This window comes from Salmo salar, chromosome 11 (genome assembly GCF_965601325.2).
Source record: "Salmo salar chromosome 11, fSalSal1, whole genome shotgun sequence".
In the NCBI taxonomy this organism is placed as follows: domain Eukaryota; kingdom Metazoa; phylum Chordata; class Actinopteri; order Salmoniformes; family Salmonidae; genus Salmo; species Salmo salar.
The window spans coordinates 76,109,650-76,132,750 of NC_138301.1; the positions used below are offsets into that span (position 1 = coordinate 76,109,650).

The 23,101-nt window shown below is 43.4% G+C and overlaps 1 protein-coding gene across 6 annotated transcripts in view; it reads left to right on the forward strand.

The window, feature by feature from the left end:
- LOC106562832 (spectrin alpha chain, non-erythrocytic 1) overlaps window positions 1–8,696 on the forward strand; it is a 74,648-nt gene extending 65,952 nt beyond the window's left edge. For all 6 annotated transcript variants that reach the window (XM_014127867.3, XM_014127862.3, XM_014127864.3 and 3 more), the window contains 17 exons: window positions 149–286; window positions 757–861; window positions 1,249–1,457; window positions 1,596–1,838; window positions 2,076–2,307; window positions 2,492–2,651; window positions 2,811–2,887; window positions 3,025–3,234; window positions 3,314–3,610; window positions 3,829–3,941; window positions 4,649–4,666; window positions 6,750–6,804; window positions 6,895–7,091; window positions 7,271–7,324; window positions 7,511–7,657; window positions 7,909–8,056; window positions 8,308–8,696. In XM_014127867.3, the coding sequence (XP_013983342.1) occupies window positions 149–286; window positions 757–861; window positions 1,249–1,457; window positions 1,596–1,838; window positions 2,076–2,307; window positions 2,492–2,651; window positions 2,811–2,887; window positions 3,025–3,234; window positions 3,314–3,610; window positions 3,829–3,941; window positions 4,649–4,666; window positions 6,750–6,804; window positions 6,895–7,091; window positions 7,271–7,324; window positions 7,511–7,657; window positions 7,909–8,056; window positions 8,308–8,433 (2,529 nt within the window). In that variant the 3' untranslated portion in view covers window positions 8,434–8,696. The remainder of the gene's footprint in view (window positions 1–148; window positions 287–756; window positions 862–1,248; window positions 1,458–1,595; window positions 1,839–2,075; window positions 2,308–2,491; window positions 2,652–2,810; window positions 2,888–3,024; window positions 3,235–3,313; window positions 3,611–3,828; window positions 3,942–4,648; window positions 4,667–6,749; window positions 6,805–6,894; window positions 7,092–7,270; window positions 7,325–7,510; window positions 7,658–7,908; window positions 8,057–8,307) is intronic.
- The last annotated feature ends 14,405 nt before the right edge of the window (window positions 8,697–23,101 follow it).

A 23,101-nucleotide genomic window follows, 5' to 3' on the forward strand; every position in this document is an offset into this window, starting at 1 on the left:
GCCTTTGAGAAAAACATGGTGATCACATTGCAGACAAATGTTAAATACATTCTCTTTCTATGCCATTCAAGCAACGTGAACTGATTATTGCCTTGTTCAACATCTACTGTTTTTGTCAGTAGTCCAAAACTGTGCATGTGTTCTTTAGTCGCGTCTCGGTGCCCTGGATGAGCAGTGGCAGTTCCTGGTGAACAAGTCAGCAGAGAAGAGCCAGAAGCTCAAGGAAGCCAACAAGCAGCAGAACTTCAACACTGGCATCAAGGACTTTGACTTCTGGCTATCTGAGGTAAAAACAAATGACAAAATAATAAAAACATCTAGATGTAAAAATTAGATAACTTTCATGAAAGGTTCCCATCCACCACACAATTCTCAGAAGTTAAAGATGCTGATATTTGGTTTATCATGAAAGCATGTACTCAGTACTGAAAACCCTGATGTTTAATAGGATTTATCTGAGACCTGCACAGATAGTCAGTAAGATTAGAAAAGGAGAGGTTTGATTTGCTGAACAGACACCCAAAAAGACATCACCTCTGAGTTTGTTTCCAGCCATTTAGTTAATGTTAGACGGATTTTAAATGGGCTTAAAATAGTTGGATTTGACGCGTTAACTCGTTCACCTACCTGTGCTATAGTAAAAATAAAAGATGCTGAGAAATAATTTTGGGGAAAATGCTCTCTGAAAACAAAGATGATGAGGAACTACCGTTCACTAAATTATTTTTGTTTCCTCTCTCTTGTTTTTCTCTGCAGGTCGAGGCCCTTCTTGCCTCTGAGGACTATGGCAAAGACCTGGCCTCAGTCAACAACCTGCTGAAGAAACACCAGCTTCTGGAAGCCGACATCTCTGCTCATGAGGTAATGTATCCTACGTCCACATATCTCACTGTTAAACTACAGCCACCACCATCATGGGACTGAGCTTCTTCAGTTGGACCAGGGGAAGGCCTCGTCTGAAAATGGCTGAATGATAGTCTGGCCTCAGCTGGGGTCCTTGATGTACTTAATGTTAGAAATGCTATATGTGAAATCCGTTATCTGTACACTTCCGTGTTAAATGATGACTGGCTGAAAGGTGACACTGCCTCAGTTTGGTTCGACATTGAAACCTCTGGTCAAGCGTCGGATATTGAACTTATCATTCTTACATAACGTCTGTCTTTTAACGTTTTTCGTACAAATCACTAAAGATCTCCACCAGTACGGGCTTGAGCTTTGCGTTGAATGTCTTCCGTCTGTCTACAGGATCGCCTGAAGGACCTGAATGGCCAGGCCGACAGCCTGACGGCCAGCACAGCCTTCGACCCCACCCAGGTCAAGGACAAGCGCAACGCCGTCAACGGACGCTTCGCCAAGATCAAGAGCATGGCTGCCGGCCGCCGCGCCAAGCTCAACGAGTCTCACCGCCTGCACCAGTTCTTCAGGGACCTGGACGATGAGGAGTCTTGGATAAAGTAAGAGCACCCCCTGGAGTTGTGGAGGAATGGATGCAAGATAATGTCTTGGAGGGTTGTTGGAGACATTGAGGTCAATTACTAACACACTCGCTCTCTTTTTTTCTTTCTCTCTTCGTCTCTTTAATCTCCATTCAGAGAAAAGAAATTGCTAGTGAGTTCGGAGGACTATGGACGTGATTTGACAGGAGTGCAGAATCTGAGGAAGAAACACAAGAGGCTGGAGGCTGAGCTGGGGGCCCACGAGCCAGCCATCCAGTCTGTGCAGGACACTGGGAAGAAGCTGTCTGATGACAACACCATCGGCCAGGAGGAGATTGAGCAGAGGCTGGGCCAGTTTGAGGAGCACTGGACGGAGCTGAAGGACCTGGCTGCAGCAAGGTGAGAGGACACACACACGCACACACAGGTACATTTTGATACACATACACTAACACACACAAATTCTGACTAACGCGCACACATTCTGACACACATATTCTGATACTATCGCAATACTGGTATCGTCCCAGCCCAATCTGATACAAGCACAAATGAACATGCTCACCACACACAGGTGAAACACCATTATCTTAGGAATTCGTTGATAATGTTGTTTTTTTGTGTATGTGTGATCAGGGGACAGAGGCTGGAGGAGTCGCTGGAATACCAGCAGTTTGTTGCGAATGTTGAAGAGGAGGAAGCCTGGATTAACGAGAAGCTGAATCTGGTGGGAAGCGAAGACTACGGGGATACCCTGGCCGCAGTGCAGGGCCTGTTGAAGAAGCATGAGGCGTTTGAGACTGACTTCACCGTGCACAGGGACAGAGTGAATGATGTGTGTTCCAACGGAGACGAGCTCATCAACAAGGTACGTCTCAGCCAAACACTGACCGTACAAATTCTATGTTATGACTAAGAGACCAGGTACCAACTGAACATGTTGACACTTTATTTTTATTTTTTCACAATTTACACTTTCACTAGACTGGCTGTTATCCCAGACTAATTTTAAATGCATATTGTGTGTGTCTGTGTCCCTGTCCCTTAATTAGAACAACCACCACGTGGACAGCATCTCAGCCAAGATGACGTCCCTGCGGGGCAAGGTGTCTGAGCTGGAGAGGGCCGCTGCCATGAGGAAAGCCAAGCTGGACGAGAACTCTGCCTTCCTGCAGTTCAACTGGAAGGCCGACGTGGTGGAGTCCTGGATCGGTACGTGAGAGGGGGTTCTCAATAATACTGTTACTGTTGTGTTCAGTCTTTAAACTCATCAGTTTCTTGAGGGTGAATTAACTTGAAGTTTTCACAAAAGATGAAAGGATGTGTATTTGAGTGCATTATTCAATCTGTACGGTCTGGTTGTTTGTGCAGGTGAGAAGGAGAACAGCCTGAAGACTGATGACTACGGACGAGATCTCTCCTCTGTGCAGACGTTGCTCACTAAGCAGGTACGGTGTAGCAATGTGTATCTCCCAAATAAATGAGTGATGCCACGGCCGCCATTTTCTGCCAGAAAGCTCACCACACATCAGCTAGACACATTCTCCCATGCCTCATGTTCCTTCTTCCCTCCTCGGGTCTACAGGAGACGTTTGACGCTGGTCTTCAGGCCTTCCAGCAGGAGGGCATAACCAACATCACGGCCCTCAAGGACCAGCTGCTGGCGGCCAAGCACGTCCAGTCCAAGGCCATTGAGGCCCGCCACGCCGCCCTCATGAAGCGCTGGAACCAGCTGCTAGACAACTCACAGGCTCGCAAGAAGAAGCTGCTGGAGGCCCAGGATCACTTCAGGAAGGTAGGATATCTTAATGACTACAATTGGTGTTCATATTATGGTCCGTCAAACCTCACTGAATCGAGCCCTCCCCCCCCAGGTGGAAGACCTGTTCCTGACCTTTGCCAAGAAGGCATCGGCCTTCAATAGCTGGTTTGAGAATGCAGAGGAGGACCTGACGGACCCGGTGCGCTGCAACTCGCTGGAGGAGATCCGGGCTCTGCGCGATGCCCACGAGGCCTTCCGCTCGTCGCTGAGCTCGGCGCAGGCTGACTTCAACCAGCTGGCTGAGCTGGACCGGCAGATTAAGAGTTACCAGGTGGTGTCCAACCCCTATACCTGGTTCACCATGGAGGCCCTGGAGGAGACCTGGAGAAACCTGCAGAAGATCATCAAGGTGAAGAGGGGTGGGAGGTAGCCTGGTCCCAGATGATCTGTTTGTGCTGTATCTCCAACAGGGTGGGAAATTAACACTTGCCACATTTGGGTAGATTTTCAGTAGCCACGTTGGCGGGTGATCACACAGAGCATTTGGGAAACATTTATTTTAATACAGAGGGGAATCTGCATTTTGTCTGGGAAGCACTTCATTCATTCATTCATTCATCTATATAGGAACGAGAGCTAGAGTTGCAGAAGGAGCAGAGGAGGCAGGAGGAGAACGACAAGCTGCGGCAGGAGTTTGCGCAGCATGCCAACGCATTCCACCAGTGGCTGCAGGAGACCAGGTAGGGTCTGGATCTGTTGTGCTAGGAAGGCAGTGCACTCGCTATTTGATATATTTGTATATTCTAGGAATAGGATGGGAGAATGTTAATATAATTCCATTTTAAAATCCAAATAAATGTACATGCATCACCTTACCCAATAAGAAATCAATGGAGCTACCTGGACTTTAAATGTGCATGCTACTCAGAAATGTATGTCCTGTCTTTCTCTGCCACTTTGTTGTTCTCTGGCCATAGAGAACATGGTGCTATTCATCGACGAGTGAACAGGTTGCAGATAGATTTGTATGAAACTGACATGGTGCTCTATTCCACCAGAAACAGTTTTGTCTATTGTACACAACACACTTCTGTCTGCAATGCTCTGAATGTTTTTCCTCACTGAATAGGCCACAGGCAAAGCATGATTTGTGTATTTTGGGTTGTGGGTGGATGGATGGGGAGTACTGTTACAACTTCTACACAACCACACAAGTGATCTGTGAATGTTTCATACTGAAAACGGATCATACTGCAGATGTACCTGTGCTCACACTGTATTTCTGTGTTTGTTAGAGGGCAATCACGCAATGACCATTGTGCCCCTGCCTAGTGTTTCTAACCATTGTCTCTTTCTCTCTCTTCCCCCCCCCCCCCACACCCCTTTCCCACTTTTTCCCTCTCTTGCTGCTACCTCGCTGATGCTTGGGAATCACTTTGCTTATCAGGACGTATCTTCTGGATGGGTTAATATCACATTTTACTGTCTTGTGTGTTTGTGTGTCTGACTGTGTGAGTTGGGTCAAATCAATATAATGCGAAGATGATGAAATCAAGGTCTGTGATCTGAAAGATGTGTAGATTGGATTGATGGCACTTTCCACAAATCAGGTTTGTTGATGAGCCACTGCAGGTTTGGTATCAAGTCGTGGAAAATTGTTGCATCATACATGTTGTTTACATAGAACCACCAGGTAACTGTCACCACGTGAAGAAATTGAAGGTAAAACTGGACCACTTTCACTTTAAGGAATCTATATATTGTGTACGCCCTTTATTTCTGTATGCCTTGTCCTTTTTTGTAAAATGTTTTCATCTTTGTATAATTTCCTTGTGTATGCTGCTCCCTTTTCTTATCTATTATTATTTACTCTCTTTTTAAATCCTCCTTCTCTGAATAGCATAGCTTATCGACGGGTTGTCCGTGTCTTTCAGTATGAAGTCAGTGATGATCTTTCCGGAAGGTCTTTTCCTTTCTCCTTTTTCTCCTATCATTACTTCCATCATGCCCTCTGGGTTGCGTGTCTTCATGCTCTTTTAAAACCCACCATTTGGGCTCGGTATGCTCAGTTTCATCTACTAACTTTACTGCAATGTAGCTCGCTGAAACTAAGATCAACCTCATGATTGGTCTGCATACTCTTTTCAAGTCTGACTACATTGAGCACTGTTTTAAAGGAATGACTTTTGGGGAAAAAAAATTATTTCACCAAATTCAGGGGTGGAAACTTCAAAACGCGGACACTGCACTTGAAACATTGTAATTTCTTTCTGAGCTGAATTTGTTACTTCATTCGCAACAGATTCAAAGTAAAATGTAGTTTCCAGCCCTGTGCACTGTAGCCCTAACCTCCATGGTATAGATTACCACAGCTATCAGTTGGCTTCTTTGGCATGGATTGATTGGCTTTTTGCGAAGGCCAGTGTATTTGGGATTTCTTGTAGTTTTTCTTCGTACTTTTTGAGTCATTTTTCTACCATTTGAGGTAAGTCCAGTGACATTTCTTGGGAAATGGATGGCTTTGAACATTTTGAGTGTAAGGAAACAGTTGTTCTTTTTACTACTGTTTTGTACTTCTGTTTCCCTACTTTTTTTAATTTACCAAATGTTTCCAGCCTTATGTTCTCTGAAATTTGAAGATGGTTTCATAAAAACATTTACTTTGCTTCTTTACAAAAATCATTGGTTATTTGTAAATTACAAGATTTGTTTGGAATCTCTTGAAACGCCACTGGTATATTCAAATGTATGAATTTGATCTTATTATCAAAATGAGAATGAATCATAGAGTAGGAATGAAGTTGGATCTGTGGTTAAGAATCCAAGGGTTCCTACCAGTGCTGGAAAAAGTACTCAATAGTTGAGTAAAGGTAAAGATACCCTTTTTATAGAAAATGACTCAAGTGAAAGTCACCCAGTAAAATACGACTTGAGTAAAAGTCTAAAAGTGTTGAGTTTTAAATATACTTAAGTATCAGAAGTAAATGTAATTGCTAAATATACTTAAGTATCAAAAGTAAAAGTATAAACCATTTCAGATTCCTTAGATTAAGCAATCCAGATGACACAAATGTCTTTTTGACGAATATGCAGGGGCACACTCCAACACTCAGACATAATTTACAAACCAAGCATTTGTGTTTAGTGAGTCCGCCAGATCAGAGGCAGTAGGGATGACCAGGGATGTTCTCTTGTGAATCGGACCATTTTCCTGTCAAAATGTAACAAGTACTTTTGGGTGTCAGGGAAAAAGTACATTCTTTTTTACTTTGGAATGTAGTAAAGTAAAAGTTTTCAAAAATATAAAAAGTAAAGTACAGATACCCAAAATAACTGCTTAAGTAGTACTTTATTTTTACTTAAGTACTTTACACCACTGGTTCCTACTACCAAATTGGTGCGTGTGCAGACTGTGTGTATTTGTCTGAGACTGCGCGTATGTGACTGACTGGCTCACCTGATCTTGATGGCTATGGCATGTTGTTTATCCCAATATTTCATCAGCATAGAATTCTCCTCTCCCCTGACACTTGTGTATATACATCTAGGTCCTGTATGGTAGAAGAGTCCGGAACCTTGGAATCACAGCTTGAGGCAACCAAGGTAAGAAAGAAACCCTTGTCATTTATGCTGTAGACAACCATTTTGGCTATTTCATTGCATGGCCTCACCTGTGTCACTCGCACTCTGTAGCGTAAGCACCAGGAGATCCGGGCCATGCGCAGCCAGCTGAAGAAGATAGAGGACTTGGGAGCGGCCATGGAGGAAGCCCTGATCCTGGACAACAAGTACACAGAACACAGCACGGTGGGCCTGGCCCAGCAGTGGGACCAGCTAGACCAACTAGGCATGAGGATGCAGCACAACCTGGAGCAGCAGATCCAGGCCAGGTCAGAGAGAGGGAGACGCACACGCAAGCATACACACACACACGTAATGTATAAACACAAAAACATTCTTACACACTAAAAACTCCCATGTTGATAGCCCTTATAGATGTTCAAGCAGTAAACCTATTTTGGCCAAAGCGTTCCTTCATCCCTAATCTGGTCATATCTGTCTACTGCAGGAACACCACTGGAGTGACAGAGGATGCCCTGAAGGAGTTCAGCATGATGTTCAAGTGAGTGGTGGCCATTTTCACTGTACCTTTTGGTCATACCAAGTAGCTTAGGTGAAGGAACCAGGACAGTGTAGGGGGGAGAAAGGAGCTTGCAAGGCTGAAATGCAAAGAAGCTCTCCCTTTGTGCTTAGTTAGGTGAAGGAACTTAATAACCTCAACCATTTTCTCTTTCCCTTTGCTCCCCAGGCATTTTGACAAAGAGAAGTCTGGCCGTTTAAACCATCAGGAGTTCAAGTCGTGTCTGCGCTCGCTGGGTTACGACCTGCCAATGGTGGAGGAGGGAGAACCAGACCCCGAGTTTGAGTCCATCCTCGACACGGTCGATCCCAACAGGTCAGGAACCCGAGCTCTATTCAGATTCAGTCAACTTTACTTGGGGGTTTTCATCAGGCCAATCACTTGTTGGAATACTATTTGAAAAACAATTAAACCTTCCCAAGAATGTTACTTTATCATTACTCAGAATGGGTGTGTTAGTGGTTTGCCTCGTATTTTGATGTTTATATTTTTTTGATTCTTTGGGTTATGGCTTCCTTTCTTCAGCTGCTTTATTATGGCTAACTGGTTTTGTGTGTGTGTTCCAGGGATGGCAACGTGTCCTTGCAGGAGTACATGGCTTTCATGATCAGCCGCGAAACAGAGAACGTAAAGTCCAGCGAGGAGATTGAGAGCGCCTTCCGAGCCCTCAGCGTCGATGCCAAGCCCTACGTCACCAAGGAGGAGCTCTACCAGGTACTTATACGCCGACCTTCCTTACACCACATTCTGACTCCAGGCTGTTTTTCAGTCACAGTGGCTATGGAAAAGATTGAATAGATTGAATAGGACCAGAATATTAATTATGAAAATGAGCTGCAGCCATAAAAGTTGTGCATTTATAAATGGCTCTTAAATAACTTATCAAAACTTAAAAGTGCATAAAACCTCTGAAGAAATACCTGCCCATCTCCTACAATCTCTTCTTGTTTCTCCCCTTTTTTTAGAACCTGAGCAAGGAACAGGCAGACTACTGCATCTCGCACATGAAGCCCTACCTAGACAGCAAGGGCCGGGAAATGCCCTCTGCCTTCGACTTTGTTGAATTCACCCGCTCGCTTTTCGTCAACTGATCCCTTGCCTGCCAGTAACCGATCGGGATGCGTTTGGCGCACACAAATACACGTCTGAAACGGCATGATTCTGACACTAGAATACTCCATAGTTATCTGTACCTATATCTCTCACTCTTTGTGCTTAGCTGCCTAGTGAATCTGTCTCCATTTGAATGTTTTAGTGCTTTCACTGGATTTAATAACCCATAGAGACGGTCTGCTATAACATCACAATAAGGACTGTTGTGTGCTTAATAAACACTACTGGTTAGAACTGGAAACGTCTTCTCTGTACCTTTTATTACAACATGAATCCACTTTTGTTTTAGTTCAGTATAAAAAGTAACAAGCAATGGAGATCTGAATAACCAGTCTTCAGTACCTATGGAGTAATAAATAAATACACATTTGATGTTTCAACATCTCAAAAGCATTTTAACTCGTTTTTATTTATTTAACCAGGATAAGCCCATTGAGAGCCAGAGTCTCTTTTTCAAGGGAGACCTGGCCAAGAAGGCAGAAACAATCAATACATTACAGAATTAAAACATAGAACAATACAATTCAACAACATGATCCAGCCTAAAAAAAAACCATTTACACTCTTAACAGCCTTCCATCAAAAAAATGTATTCATTCAGTGGCACTAACATATCTAGTTGTAGCATGGATTGTAGACTATTCCATGCCTCTGGTGCACATGACGAGAACGCAGTCTTGCCTAATACTGTAAATGTCCTGGGGAATATAAGCAACCAGCTAGCAGACCGGGTATGGTAACTGCTGGTGGTGAAGGAGACCAGACCACCGAGGGAGTTTACCCAAAAGGGTTTTGTAGATGAACATGTACAAATGTAGCTTTCTGCGCATATAAAGTGAAGTCCAACCCACCATTTGGTACAAGGGTGGGTGAGTGACTTGGCATTTGTAAAAAGTGGCCCGAACAAGCTTCCTAGTCATAAGTGGAAAGCAAGCCTTATTACGAAAATAAAAACCCAATCTCAATTTAAGCTTCCTCACAAGATTATCCATATGAACTTTAAAGGACAACTTGTCATCCAACCATATACCTAGGTATTTATAGGATGACACTTTTTCAATGGATAAGCCACCAGATGTGACAATGCTAACGTTCTTTGGCAGAGTTCTAGCTCTGGTAAAGGTCATGAATTTGTTTTTTACATTCAAGACCAGTTTGAAACCATAAAGGGAGGCCTGCAGTGACTGAAAAGCAGTCTGGAGCTCTTTAACAGCCTGAACCAGAGAAGGAGAATATGAATATAGATGCAACTTCGACAGTTGTATCCCATTTCCCAGATCCGTAATAAAAATTGAGAACAACGCAGGAGCTAAAATGGAACCCTGGGGCACACCTCTACTAATCTCAAGAATGCTAGACTTATGATTGTCAGCATATACACATTGTGTTCTGTCAGAAAGAGATCTCCTAAACCAATTTACTGACCCTTCACTGAGACCAATGTTACTGAGTCTAGCTAGCAACCATTCATGGTCAATTGAATCAAAATCATTTGATAAATCAACAAATAGAGCAGCACAATGCTGCTTTTAATCAAGTGCATTTAAGATGCCATTTGCCTCCTAATCTCCTAAATGAATGAATTCAGAGTAATTTAGCTTGTGCAGGACATCAGTGAGTTAAGTGCATCTCCCGAAGCCGAGTCCGGTCTTTAGCAGCCGACTACAGGGACGTCCTTATATACTGTGGTAAACCGTGGGGTTGAGCGTGCAGAGATTGACACAGAGACAGGGAGGTTTTAGTCTGCAAAAACAACTTTACTAAGACAGAAAATAAACATAAAGAAAATCACTTAGGTTTAGCTCGGTCCTTCTTCTCTGCTGTGGCTTGGTGTCGGTCTCTCCCGCTTAGGCCAATAAACTGTAGCCATTTATAAATGGAAATAAATGGCTACAGTTTACACTTCTTTTGTTATTTCAAGAAATGTTTTTAGAAAACGGCCTTTTTTTAAAGTACCGCGGTACAAGCCATAGAAAGTTGGTTGCAATTTCACCTGAAAAGACAGAACAAATAATACAACAAATATTGTGGTTAAACTCAAATATACTAATTGATAAACCTTTCATTTTTATACAAAAATTTTAAGTATAGTCTTTGTAAATGATATCAGAAATAGGACTGGTGGAGTTATGTCACACATGCAGCTAACAACACAGACATATGTAAACGTCTGCTCTACCCAAAATTACAACCAACTAATGCAGCATTACCACAAAAGTGGAAGGGAGAGAAAGTAAGGAACTTGTCTGTCGGCCCTGCATTAAAGACCAAAATTGGTTAAACAAAATTGTGATAAATAAAAATATATATCAGTTTCATTTAAGGACCAAAAAATTTACAGCTGTGTCATATAAATTGCAAAATAGTTGGGAAGAGATTTTCAATGTACCGATTCTATTGCACATGGTTTATTTAAGAATTGACACGCAAAACAACGCCGGATTCAAAACTTCACATTTTTCAATTTAAATTATTATACATAATTCTTGCAACCAATAGAATGTTACATATATGGGGGGTACAATCTTCCCAGCTCTGCAGATTCTGCTGTGAGGAGGCAGAGTCATTAGATCCATTTATTTTGGTACTGTCCATATGTAGCTCGTTTTTGGTCACAGGTTCAGGAATGGCTGAAGAATTGCAACATTTACCTAGAGCTAACGCTGCAGATAGCACTACTGAGCGATTTGAAAAGCCATAGTCAATCAATCAATAATCTAATAATTATTTTAGAAAATATGTTTATCTTTAATTTACAATCTGTAGAAACTATGAGAATAGAAAGGTTCAGTGCTTTTGTGAAGCATCACAGCACAGTTGAAAAATATATGGCAAATAGAAATCCAATATAGATGGTGTTAAGAGATAGATGGGAGGGGTTGAATGGAGCTGAAGGGTGGGACTAGTAACAAGATAACAAATGTAAAACATACGGGTCTGTAAAATGTATATAGGTTCAGAGATTTTTTGAAATAGCTCAGTTACAAATAAATGGTAAATAGAACTGGATGGACATCAAAAATAGAGGAAGGCCAGGACTAAAAACCAAAATATAACTATAGTAAAATAGATTGGGTCTGTAAAATGCATATAGTATGTATAAGCTGGAAGTAGAAACCTAAGTGTGGTTGTTAATTAGTTTACTCCAATTGGGGGAGGGGTGGTAGGGTTTGTGGGGAATAATAAAGGAAAATATATTCTAAAAAGGTGTATAAAAGTCGTTGAAAAACAAGTTTTAATGACTCCAACCTAAGTGTATGTAAACTTCTGACTTCAGCTGTATATAACAAAGGGGCAGGCAAAAGGCAGGTCGAGGGCAGGCCTGGAAACAGGCAACAAAGGGCTGTGAGACAGAGGTTTCATCCTAGACACATGAAAAGTGGGATGTATACGGAGGGGCAGATCCCGAGTAGAAAGCCATACCCTCTGCCCAAGACGATAGCGCGGAGCAGGGGTCCAGTGGCGGTCCGTTCCTGTCGCCGATACCTGGAGGTGGTCTTGAAAATAGTGGACCGGGCTCTCTTCCAGGTACAGCAACAACGGCGGACGAACATCTGGGCAGAGGGTATGCTGACTTCTTCCTCTTACTCGGGGGTAGAGCGGGGGCTGATATCCCAAGGAACACTTGAAGGGCGAGAGAACCGTGGCCGAGCAGGGAAGGGTAATTCCACCCACGCAAGTTGCTGGCTCCAGGTGGTGGGTTTGGTGGAGACGAAGCAACGAAAAGCCGTCTCCAGGTCCTGATTAGCATGCTTCAACTGGCCGTTAGACCCGGAGGACAGGATGTCCGACCCAATGAGGGTGCAGAACGCCTTCCAGAACCGGGACGAGAACTGAGGACCGCGATTGGAGACCATGTTGTCCAGAAGTCCATGGATCTGGAAGATGTGTTGCACCATGAACTGGGCCGTCTCCTTGGCAGAGGGTAACTTGGGAAGGGGAATGAAATGGGCGGCTTTGGAAAACCTATCCACCACCGTAAGGATAGCGGTGTTGCCATCTTATAGAGGGTGACCAGTGACGAAGTCCAGGAATATATGAAACCAGGGGCGGTGAGGATCAGGGAGTGGTTGAAGGAGGCTAGTCGGAGCTTGTCGTGGAGTCTTATTCTGTGTACACACAGTGCAGGCGGCGACAAATGCAGAGACGTCAGGAACCATGGTGGGCCACCAAAAACTTTGTTGAATGAAAGCCTGGGTCCGATGGGAGCCAGAATGGCAGGTCAGTCTAGAGGAGTGTGCCAATTCCAGGACCGGGGAACGGGCAGAGTCCAGGAGTCCAGGGCAGAGTCCAGCCGGAGCTTGTCGTGGAGTCTTATTCTGTGTACACACAGTGCAGGTGGCGACAAATGCAGAGATGTCAGGAACCAGACTGAGGCAAACGGTGGATTGTTGCTCCCACACCGCAGTAGCCCAGGCAAGTGCCCTCCCGGACATCAGCGTTATCAGGTACGCTATCTTTGAGCGATCTGAGGGAAACGAAGAGGGCTACAGCTCGAAGATGAGGGAGCACTGGGAGAGAAACGCCCGGCAGGTTCCTGGATCTCCAGCGTAGCACTCTGGAGGAGGTAAGCGGGGACCTCGTGAAGCCGGGGTAGGCTGGGGAGAAGCGCCACTTCTCCCCAGCCTAGTGGGGTTACTAAGAATCTGGCGGGTTACCGTAGTGGCTTGCTGCCTAGTAGATATCCGCGTAATTGTTCCAGCAATGCATTGAAAGAGTGATCCTGATGTTCCGCCAAGGTCTGGAGTCCTTTCATAAATCAGCTCATAATCCAGTGCCTTTATCACAGTCAAATCACCTATTTTAGCTTGAATTATCTTTAAAAAATGCAACATTCTTTTTCTCTCATGGCAAATGTGTAGAATAGCATGAAATTAGCTTTGAACTGCACATTTTCCTCTCTACCCCATGGCAAAATGTGTAGAATTGCAGGAAATTTGCTTTTAAACAGCAACATTTTCTCTCAGCCTCATGGCCAAATGTGTAGAATAGTATGAAATTACTATTTTACTAACTTTGCCCCATGGCAAACTGTGCAGAATTGCAGGAATCAGAGAGTTGGGGAGTAACGGATTACATGTAATTACATGTAAGGGATTACAAAAAAGGTAACTGTGATCCGTTACGTCACCAGCTAAAATATTGTAATCAGATTACAGATACTTTTGAAAAACTAGATGATTACTTTTAAATTCAGAAAGGGATTTTTTGACGTTCAAATCAGCATAGAATTTTTTTCCACCTGAGCGAGTCTGACCACAAGTCAGAGACAGCTATGATGACACACCAAATGTGTTTGATGGATCACATTTGTGTCTTCTTCTAAGGCCTCTTAAGGGGAAAGTAATCTAAAAGTAACTAAATGTAATCAGATTACATTACTGAGTTTGGGTAATCCAAAAGTTACGTTACACAAAATAATCTTTGGCTATATCATATCATATTATCTGTAGCTAGTCAAATCAAATCATATCAAATTGTATTTGTCACGTGCCGAATACAACAGGTGTAGACCTTACAGTGAAATGCTTACTTACAAACCCTTGGGCACAGGGACTATGGTGGTCTGCTTGAAGCATGTTGGTATTACAGACTCAGTCACGGACAGGTTGAAAATGTCAGTCAAGATGATACTCTGAATTTTCCATTGCACAAATGTTTGACTGCAGTTAACCCAAGGGTCTCAGTATGTTTTGAAATGTGTCGGGCTTCATAACAATGCTGAAAGACACTTTGAATAATAGTGGTCAGCCCATAGAGATCCTATACAATTATTACAATTCTTAATTCTATTGGTCAGTCCATCTCCAACAATGGGCACGGTGCTACAGAATGTGCAGGCTGTTGGCCCAGACCATCATGCTAGCTATCTAAAAGCACTGATGAGCAGATTAAGGAGTTTTAGCAATATACCCGCTGGTGGTGTTCATGCATGTGTCTGATCTTTCCAGGGCCTAACGTTAGCCTTGTCATATAGCTAGGTAGGTAAACATACAATAAATACATAGCTAGCTAGCTATAACAAGCATTTACATTTACATTTTAGTCATTTACCAGACACTCTTATCCAGAGTGACATACAGTTAGTGCATTCATCTTAAGATAGCTAGGTGGGACAACTACATATCATAGGCATAGAAAGTCAATTCTTTCTCAATAAAGTAGTCAGAGCTAGGGGGGGGACAAGTGGGGGGGGGGGGGGGCAAGTGGGGGGGGGGGGGGGGTCAAGTGCAAGTGGTGAGGAGGATTATTTAAGATACTGTTTGAAGAGGTATGGTTTCAGATGTTGTTTTCAGAGATGGGCAGGGACTCTGCTCTACTAGCTTCAGGGGGAAGCTGGTTCCACCATTGGGGTGCCAGGACAGAGAAGAGCTTGTTTGGGCTGAGCGGGAGCTGTCCTCCCGTAGGGGTGGGAGGGCCAAGAGACCTGAGGTGGCAGAACAGAGTGTTCAGGTTGGGGTGTAGGGTTTGAGGATTGCCTGAATGTAGGGAGAGGCAGTTCCTCTTGCTGTTCTGTAGGTAAGCACCACAGTCTTGTAGTGGATGCGAGCATCAACTGAAAGCCAGTGGAGTGTGCAGAGGAGTGGGGGGACATGAGAGAACTTGGGAAGGTTGAAAACCAGGTGGGCTGCAGCGTTCTGGATAAGCTGGGAGCCCATCCAACAGCAAGTTGCAGTAGTCCAGACAGGAGAGGACAAGTGCCTGGATCAGGACCTGCACCATTTCCAGTGTGAGGTAGGGTCGTACGCTATGGATGTTGTTGAGCATGAACCTGCATGGAGCAAGTCACTGCTTTGATGTTTGCAGAGAATGACAGGGTGTTGTCCCGGGTCAAGACAAGGTTTTTTGCACTCTGGGATGGAGACACTATGGAATTGTCAACTGTGATGTAGAGGTCTTTGAGTGGATAGGCCTTCCCGGGGAGAAAGAGCAGCTCTGTCTTGTCAAGGTTGAGTTTGCGGTGGTGGGACCCACATCCAAGTTGAGATATCTGCCAGGCACGCATAATTGCGTGTCGCCACCTGGGTGTCAGAAGGGGGAAGGAGAAAAGTAGTTGAGTGTCATCCGCATAGCAATGACAGGAAAGACCATATGAGGTTATGACGGAGCCGAATGGTTAGAGTCAAGAAGATCGTTCTGAGAGAGATAACAACAAAGTTGATCGCAGACAGCACACTCAAGTGTTTTGGAAAGAAAAGAAAGAAGGGATACAGGTCTATAGTTTTTGACGTCAGATGAGTCAAGTGTTGGTTTCTTGAGGAGGGGAGCGACTTGGGCCATTTTGAAGTCAGAAGGGACGCAGCCAGTGGTCAGGGGTGAGTTGATGAGGGAAGTGAGGAATGGGAGAAGGTCTCCAGAGATGGTTTGGAGATGGGGTCGAGTGGGCAGGTTGTCGGCGGCCAGACTTCTCTAGTCACAGGATTTCATCTGGAGAGAGAGGGAATAAAGGGGTCAAGGCATAGGGTAGTTCTATGTGAGTGAGACCAGTGGACTCAATAGGCTGAGTGAATGATTACTGGATGTCGTCAACCTTCTTTTCAAAGTGGCTGACAAAGTCGTCCACAGACAGGAGGGAGGGACGGGGAGGATTAAGGAGGGAGGGGAAGGTGGAAAAGAGTTTCCTAGGGTTAGAGGCAGAATCCTGAAATTTAGAGTGGTAGAAAGTGGCTTTAGCAGCAGATACAGATGAGGTAGAGAGGGAGTGAAAGGATGATAGGTCCTCCAGAAGTTTAATTTCCTCCATTTTTGCTCAGCTGCCCGCAGCCCTGTTCTGTAAGCTCGCAATGAGTCACTCAACCATGGAGCAGGAGGGGAGGGCCGAGCCAGCCGGGAAGAAAGTGGATTGTGCGAGTCATAGGATGCGGAAAGGGAGGAGAGTACGGTTGAAGATGCAGAATCAGGAGACAGGAGGGAGAAGGACTTAGCAAACGGGGGAGATAATAGGATAGAAGAGGAAAGAGTAGTGGGAGAGAGAGTGAAGATTGTGATGACGCATGACCATCTGGATAGGGGCTGAGTGGTTAGGGTTGGAGGAAAGGGAGACCGAAAAGGAAACAAAGTAGTGATCAGAGACCGGGGGTTGCAGTGAGATTAGTAGGCAAAGAGCCTGTAGTAAAGATGAGATCAAGCAAATTGCCTGCCTTGTGAGTTGGATTAGGGATTAGGGATTAGGAAAAGGTGAGGTCAAAAAAGGCAAGGCTGGGAAAGAGAGAGTTGGAAATAAATTAATCGAAGGCGGACATCGGGAGGTGGAAGTTACCAAGTACAAAGAGCAGTGAGCCATCGTCAGGAAATTAGCTTATTAAGGTGTCAATCTCATTGAGGAACTCTCCGAGGGCACCTGGTGGGCGATAGATGACAATAATGTTAAGCTTGAGTGTGCAAGTGACAGTGAAAGCATGGAATTCAAATGAGGAGATATTACAACTGAGGAAGAAAATAGAAAATCTCTACTTAGGACAAATGAGTAGATGTGTTCCACCACCGCGACGTTCAGATGCTCTGGGGCAATGAAAGAAAACGTAGTCAGATGAAGAAAGAGCAGCTGGATTAGCAGTGTTCACTGGGGTGATCCATGTCACCGTCAGGGCAAAAAAGTCAAGGGACTGAAGGGCAGCATAGGCTGAGATGAACTTGACATTCTTGACTGCCAGAGATCCGGAATTCCACATAGGTTGTGCACGCAGGGTACACTAAATTAGAAGGGTTGCAGCCAAAAGGTGCAATCTACTAAAAAGCCACAGCAAAACCTTTAGCTCGGTTGTTAACATTGACTCCTGTGCCAACTGTTGCGATTTCCTCCACAGCGACTCAATGGCTACGGTATCTAGGGTTTGATCAGTGAACATGTTTACTTTATCTTATTGACATAGTTATCTAGATAGGAGCACACCAATAATCTCCGCTACAACATTAGCTAAATATCAATGACCTTAATAATATTTCTTCAACACAGACAGCCATGTTCTTCTTCTACTTTAAAGTTTTATGGCAAACTACAGCCATGTGTGTTTTGCCGCCACGTACTGTACGGGTTATTGAAACCAAAAATATTTATGAGGACTGAGCATTCATCGAGAGGATTCCTTGTAATGCCTCTGCAGAAAAATCTCCTTGTCCTAAAAAACGCTCAGGCGCTCTCACAACGATGCCTATTTTGTCAGATTTCCTCTCCGTTTGCGCTGTGCAGTTGATAACCAAAGTAATAAACGCTACAAAGTCCACCTTCTTGACATGCAACAGGATCAGGATCCCTCTGTTGAAAAGGTTTTTGGTGTCTCTACTCCTACTGCCATTACTTCTTTAACTTCACTCCTTTCTTCCACTCTTCTCAACGCCTCCAGATAGGAAACGTTCTGGACAGCCCTTATTCTTACCACCTCCGTCTTTTTCACCCTAACAGGACACTTTAGAAATTCGGGTGCATGTTCACCACCACAATTGCAGCATTTAGATTCAGCTGGCATATAATACTCCTCCCGTCTACATACACTTGACACATGACCAAATAATGTACATTTATCACACTACATGGGTTTGGGCATGAAGGCTCTCACAGAGAATCGCATATAACCCAAATACACATGAAAAGGGAAAGACTCTTCATCAAAAAACAATAGAATGGATGGAGTGGGCTTCGGCACTCCACCTACTATTCAGATCAATCGTTTTTCACCAACTGCTTGATCCAATTCTTCACGTATATCCTTTGCATTTACTTCTAGCGCCACCCCAGAGATAACAACCTTGATAGGCGCACTTCTTCGAAGATCTTCTTGAGGCACAGAGCACGCTCCTTCTGTTCCATAGAAACACAAAAAAACGAAATAAGCCCACTTCTCATTATTCTCATCGACGCCACCTCAATTTCAACAGAGATTTCAAACTGATCTCCCAGGTAACCTAATCGATCTAAAACCCATATTCCAAACAAAAAAGAATCAGAACTAGGTTTGGATTTACTAGTTTCCACTACCACTTTACTTCTCTTATTTCCTTTTGCATTCGCCACTGTAATCCAATTCTTCTCATCTCCACTCAACACTTCATCTGATTAAAACAGAACACCTGCTTCCGCCATTTTCCCCCAACATATTGACAGACAGCCATGTTTAGAGGTGGACTTCCGTTTATCACGGTATCGCACCAATGTGTAGTGAACAGTAGAGTGAGCAACAATAGTGGAATCAGCGGTTAACCTTCAAAATAAAAGTCCCCAATTGAAACTGATTCAAACTGATGAAAATAATCTGTTCCCTTCTAAGCGCCATGTGCATTACCCTTTCATTGGTCCAGAGTTGTCTTTTTGGCCCTGTTCGAATACTTTTACAATGCACCCTTCATTCTTCCCTTCCTTGAAGTAATCACTAATATGATTTGGTTGTATTGGTGAGAGCAATAGGGTGATACTCCAGTGTCCATGTTATGTTTATGAACTGTAAACATTAATATTGACACTAGAGTTAAAACCTTAGCTAATAGCCCATCCCGTGTGGCTCACTTGGTAGAGCATGGTGTTTGCAACGCCAGGGTTGTGGGTTAGATTCCAACGGGGGACCAGTACGGGGAAAAAAAATGTATGAAATGTATGCATTCACTACTGTAAGTCGCTCTGGATAAGAGTGTCTGCTAAATTACTAAAATGTAAATGTAGGCCGACAGATGGCGATATTGAAACGACTCAATATTGACATCTGCCGGTCATTGGGCTACTAAGCTAGCTGATCTGCCTGCGACATTCAGACCCTACCCAGGCCTGATTGCTTCTGCCAAATGTACAGTAGTGATGTGTTGTGATAATTGTGTTGTTTGCTCTATAACCTGTTAGTTCATATGCCTTGCGACCGTGATATATTGGCCTAAGGCCGAGACAATAAGAAGACACAGTGGCAGAATACATTCAACCACACCTTTGTTTATTCACAAAACCGGAGAGTAATCTCTGTCCGGTGAAGTCCACAAAGCATTTTGCATGTAACAAAGTTACACGACCTACAGCATGGTCAAGCAAGTTAATGTTTCCAACATTTTCAGACCACTGAACAACTTTTAGAACCATAGAACGCAAGTCGCAAAAAGAAACGGTTGCTGCCTCCACTGTTCCAGCACTATTTCAACTTCAACATCATCAAATCACCTCTGCTTAGTCTAATACAGTGACAACTAAAAGATACCAAAAACAACTTAGTCCAATCAACGTAAGCTAAATATGATGTGGCTGTCCATGGTTTTGATTTATCTGTGTGTGTGCGTGCGCGTGTCTTCGTACGTTTCTCTAGGCTACCTGGCTAAAATGCTTGCTCGCTAGCCTAACGTTAACTAGTTTAACATTAGCCTTCTACATCTAACTACATATTGAATTTCCATCTTCTCAGACCAGGGGCCCAATGTATGAATGTATGGTTGGAATAGCATCGCCATTATAATCATTGGCTAGTACAGAGAATTGAGTAAAACCATAAGTCCAAATCCCAAATCTCCATCCATGGCTAATTTAGGACAGGGCCCATTTTAGCTAGCTAGCCACCGGAGGACAACAACACAACGGTCCCGTGTGGCTCAGTTGGTAGAGCATGGTGTTTGCAACGCCAGGGTTGTGAGTTCGATTCCCACGGGGGACCAGTACGGAGAAAAATATGTATAAAATGTATGCATTCACTACTGTAAGTCGCTCTGGGTAAGAGCATCGGCTAAATGACTAACATGTAAATGTGATGCAACAATTCAAGTTGTTTCTGTCAGTGACGTACTGCTTGATGTTATGTGATTGGAGTGAAGCCAAATCAAAACTGGCTTTTTTTTGGTGCGCCAGGACCATTTACAGTTGAACTCACTTAATTTAGCACAATGCTGATTAGAATTTTTTTTATCAAGGGAGGCCAAATGCTTGCTGGCTTCCCTTGCATTCAATGCTACTCTTTTGGACCAGACAGCATCAGATAGATGGCATACACATAGAGAGACAGAGGGGTGCTGTTTTGCTCTCTCGGATGCTTTCTCCGGTGAGATATAATCATCCTCTGGTGAATGTAAGGAAAATTATGAAACGCAGAGACGAAAGATTGGGGGAAGCCTGGATTCCCTTGGCATCCATGAATCCACACCCTGCCCCAAATCAGAAATAACTTAATTCATTGGTAAGTCCATTAGCTGCTCCTCTCTGTCTGTCACTCGTTTTCTGCTCATAGAGCCCCACAGTGGAGGTGTCATAATACCCGAAAACCTAGTGGTGAAACAGGGAAATTGTTCCAATTGTTTTTCCACCATTCATTTTTCCCATAGGGAATTTTAGAAACACTTAAATTAAGGAGTGTGTTTTGTGTAGGCTTACCCTGGTGTGACGTTTTGATAACCATGTAAATCTCTCTCGGAAAAGGTGACTTTTATCAATATATTCCTCTCTATTTACCCTCAGATTCGCAAACGCCAATTAGCATCAAAGTAGACATCATGCAAGACTACAAATCCCTGCAAGCTCCTGCACATCATCTCTAGCTGACACCTTTGCTAACAGGTATTGTGTCAATTTAAAACATGCACAAGACAGTTCACAAAATTGTCAATTTAAAGAAATGTAGCCAATTTATGAATTACTAAATTTAGCTAACTTTAGATAATACAGAAATTCTTACCTTTGCCTCGATTCGGCAGTCTCGTCCAGATCATCATGGCATTTGTAGTTTTTTTATGATAGTCACATTAGCAGCTAATTAGCATTTCATTTTGGGGAGTAAATACAGGTGAATATATTGATAAAAGTCTACTTTTTTCTAGAGAGATTTACACAATTATCAAAATGTCACGCCAGGGTAAGCCTACACAAAACACAGCCCTTAGTGTGTTTCTAAAATCCACTACGGGGAAAAATTTGGAGAATTGTGGAGAAACGATTGGAACCACTTCCTTGTTCGACCATTATGTTTTATGGGTATTATGACTCATGCTGCGGTACTCTATGGTGGCTCTGAGTTGGTGAGTATCCATCCATAGCAACAGCTCCGCTTGGGCTGCTCTGCTCAATGACAAGACATGAGAGAGTAGTGAGCTGTTAACTACTTTTCGTCACTCTAAACTCTGATAAAACTCAAGGAACATTATTTTCTGAAAATAATCGCTCACGTTTTATATTTGACGAGGTTGAAGCACTTCTGACAAAGTTATGATCTTAGTCAGATATGACTGTACTACGCAACAGAGCATGAGCAAATGCTCAGCTTCAAAATGTTAGTGATACATTTTGTGATACCCGAGCCCTACCGTACACTAGTTATTGATGAAAAAACAGGCTCTACCTAGCCCTATCCCGATGTACACTACCATTCAAAAGTTTGGGGTCACTTAGAAATGTCCTTGTTTTTGAAAGAAAAGCACATGTTTTGTCCATTAAAATAACATCAAATTGATCAGAAATACAGTGTAGACATTGTTAATGTTGTAAATGACTATTGTAGCTGGAAACAGCTGAAGGCCAGCCTAGAAGGCCATCATCCCGGAGTCGCCTCTTCACTCTTGACGTTGAGACTGGTGTTTTGCGGGTACTATTTAATGAAGCTGCCAGTTGAGGACTTGTGAGGCATCTGTTTCTCAAACTAGACACTAATGTACAGTCGTGGCCAAAAGTTTTGAGAATGACACAAATATTAATTTCCACAAAGTTTGCTGCTTCAGTGTCTTTAGATATTTTTGTCAGATGGAATACTGAAGTATAATTACAAGCATTTCATAAGTGTCAAAGGTTTTATTGACAATTACATGAAGTTGATGACCCTTCTTTTTCAAGACCTCTGCAATCCGCCCTGGCATGCTGTCAATTAACTTCTGGGCCACATCCTGACTGATGGTAGCCCATTCTTGCATAATCAATGCTTGGAGTTTGTCAGAATTTGTGGGTTTTGTTTGTCCACCCGCCTCTTGAGGATTGACCACAAGTTCTCAATGGGATTAAGGTCTGGGGAGTTTCCTGGCCATGGACCCAAAATATTGATGTTTTGTTCCCCGAGCCACTTACAGTGCCTTGCGAAAGTATTCGGCCCCCTTGAACTTTTCGACCTTTTGCCACATTTCAGGCTTCAAACATAAAGATATAAAACTGTAATTTTTTGTGAAGAATCAACAACAAGTGGGACACAATTATGAAGTGGAACGAAATTTATTGGATATTTCAAACTTTTTTAACAAATAAAAAACTGAAAAATTGGCCGTGCAAAATTATTCAGCCCCTTTACTTTCAGTGCAGCAAACTCTCTCCAGAAGTTCAGTGAGGATCTCTGAATGATCCAATGTTGACCTAAATGACTAATGATGATAAATAGAATCCACCTGTGTGTAATCAAGTCTCCGTATAAATGCACCTGCTCTGTGATAGTCTCAGAGGTCCGTTTAAAGCGCAGAGAGCATCATGAAGAACAAGGAACACACCAGGCAGGTCCGAGATACTGTTGTGGAGAAGTTTAAAGCAGGATTTGGATACAAAAAGATTTCCCAAGCTTTAAACATCCCAAGGAGCACTGTGCAAGCGATAATATTGAAATGGAAGGAGTATCAGACCACTGCAAATCTACGAAGACCCGGCCGTCCCTCTAAACTTTCAGCTCATACAAGGAGAAGACTGATCAGAGATGCAGCCAAGAGGCCCATGATCACTCT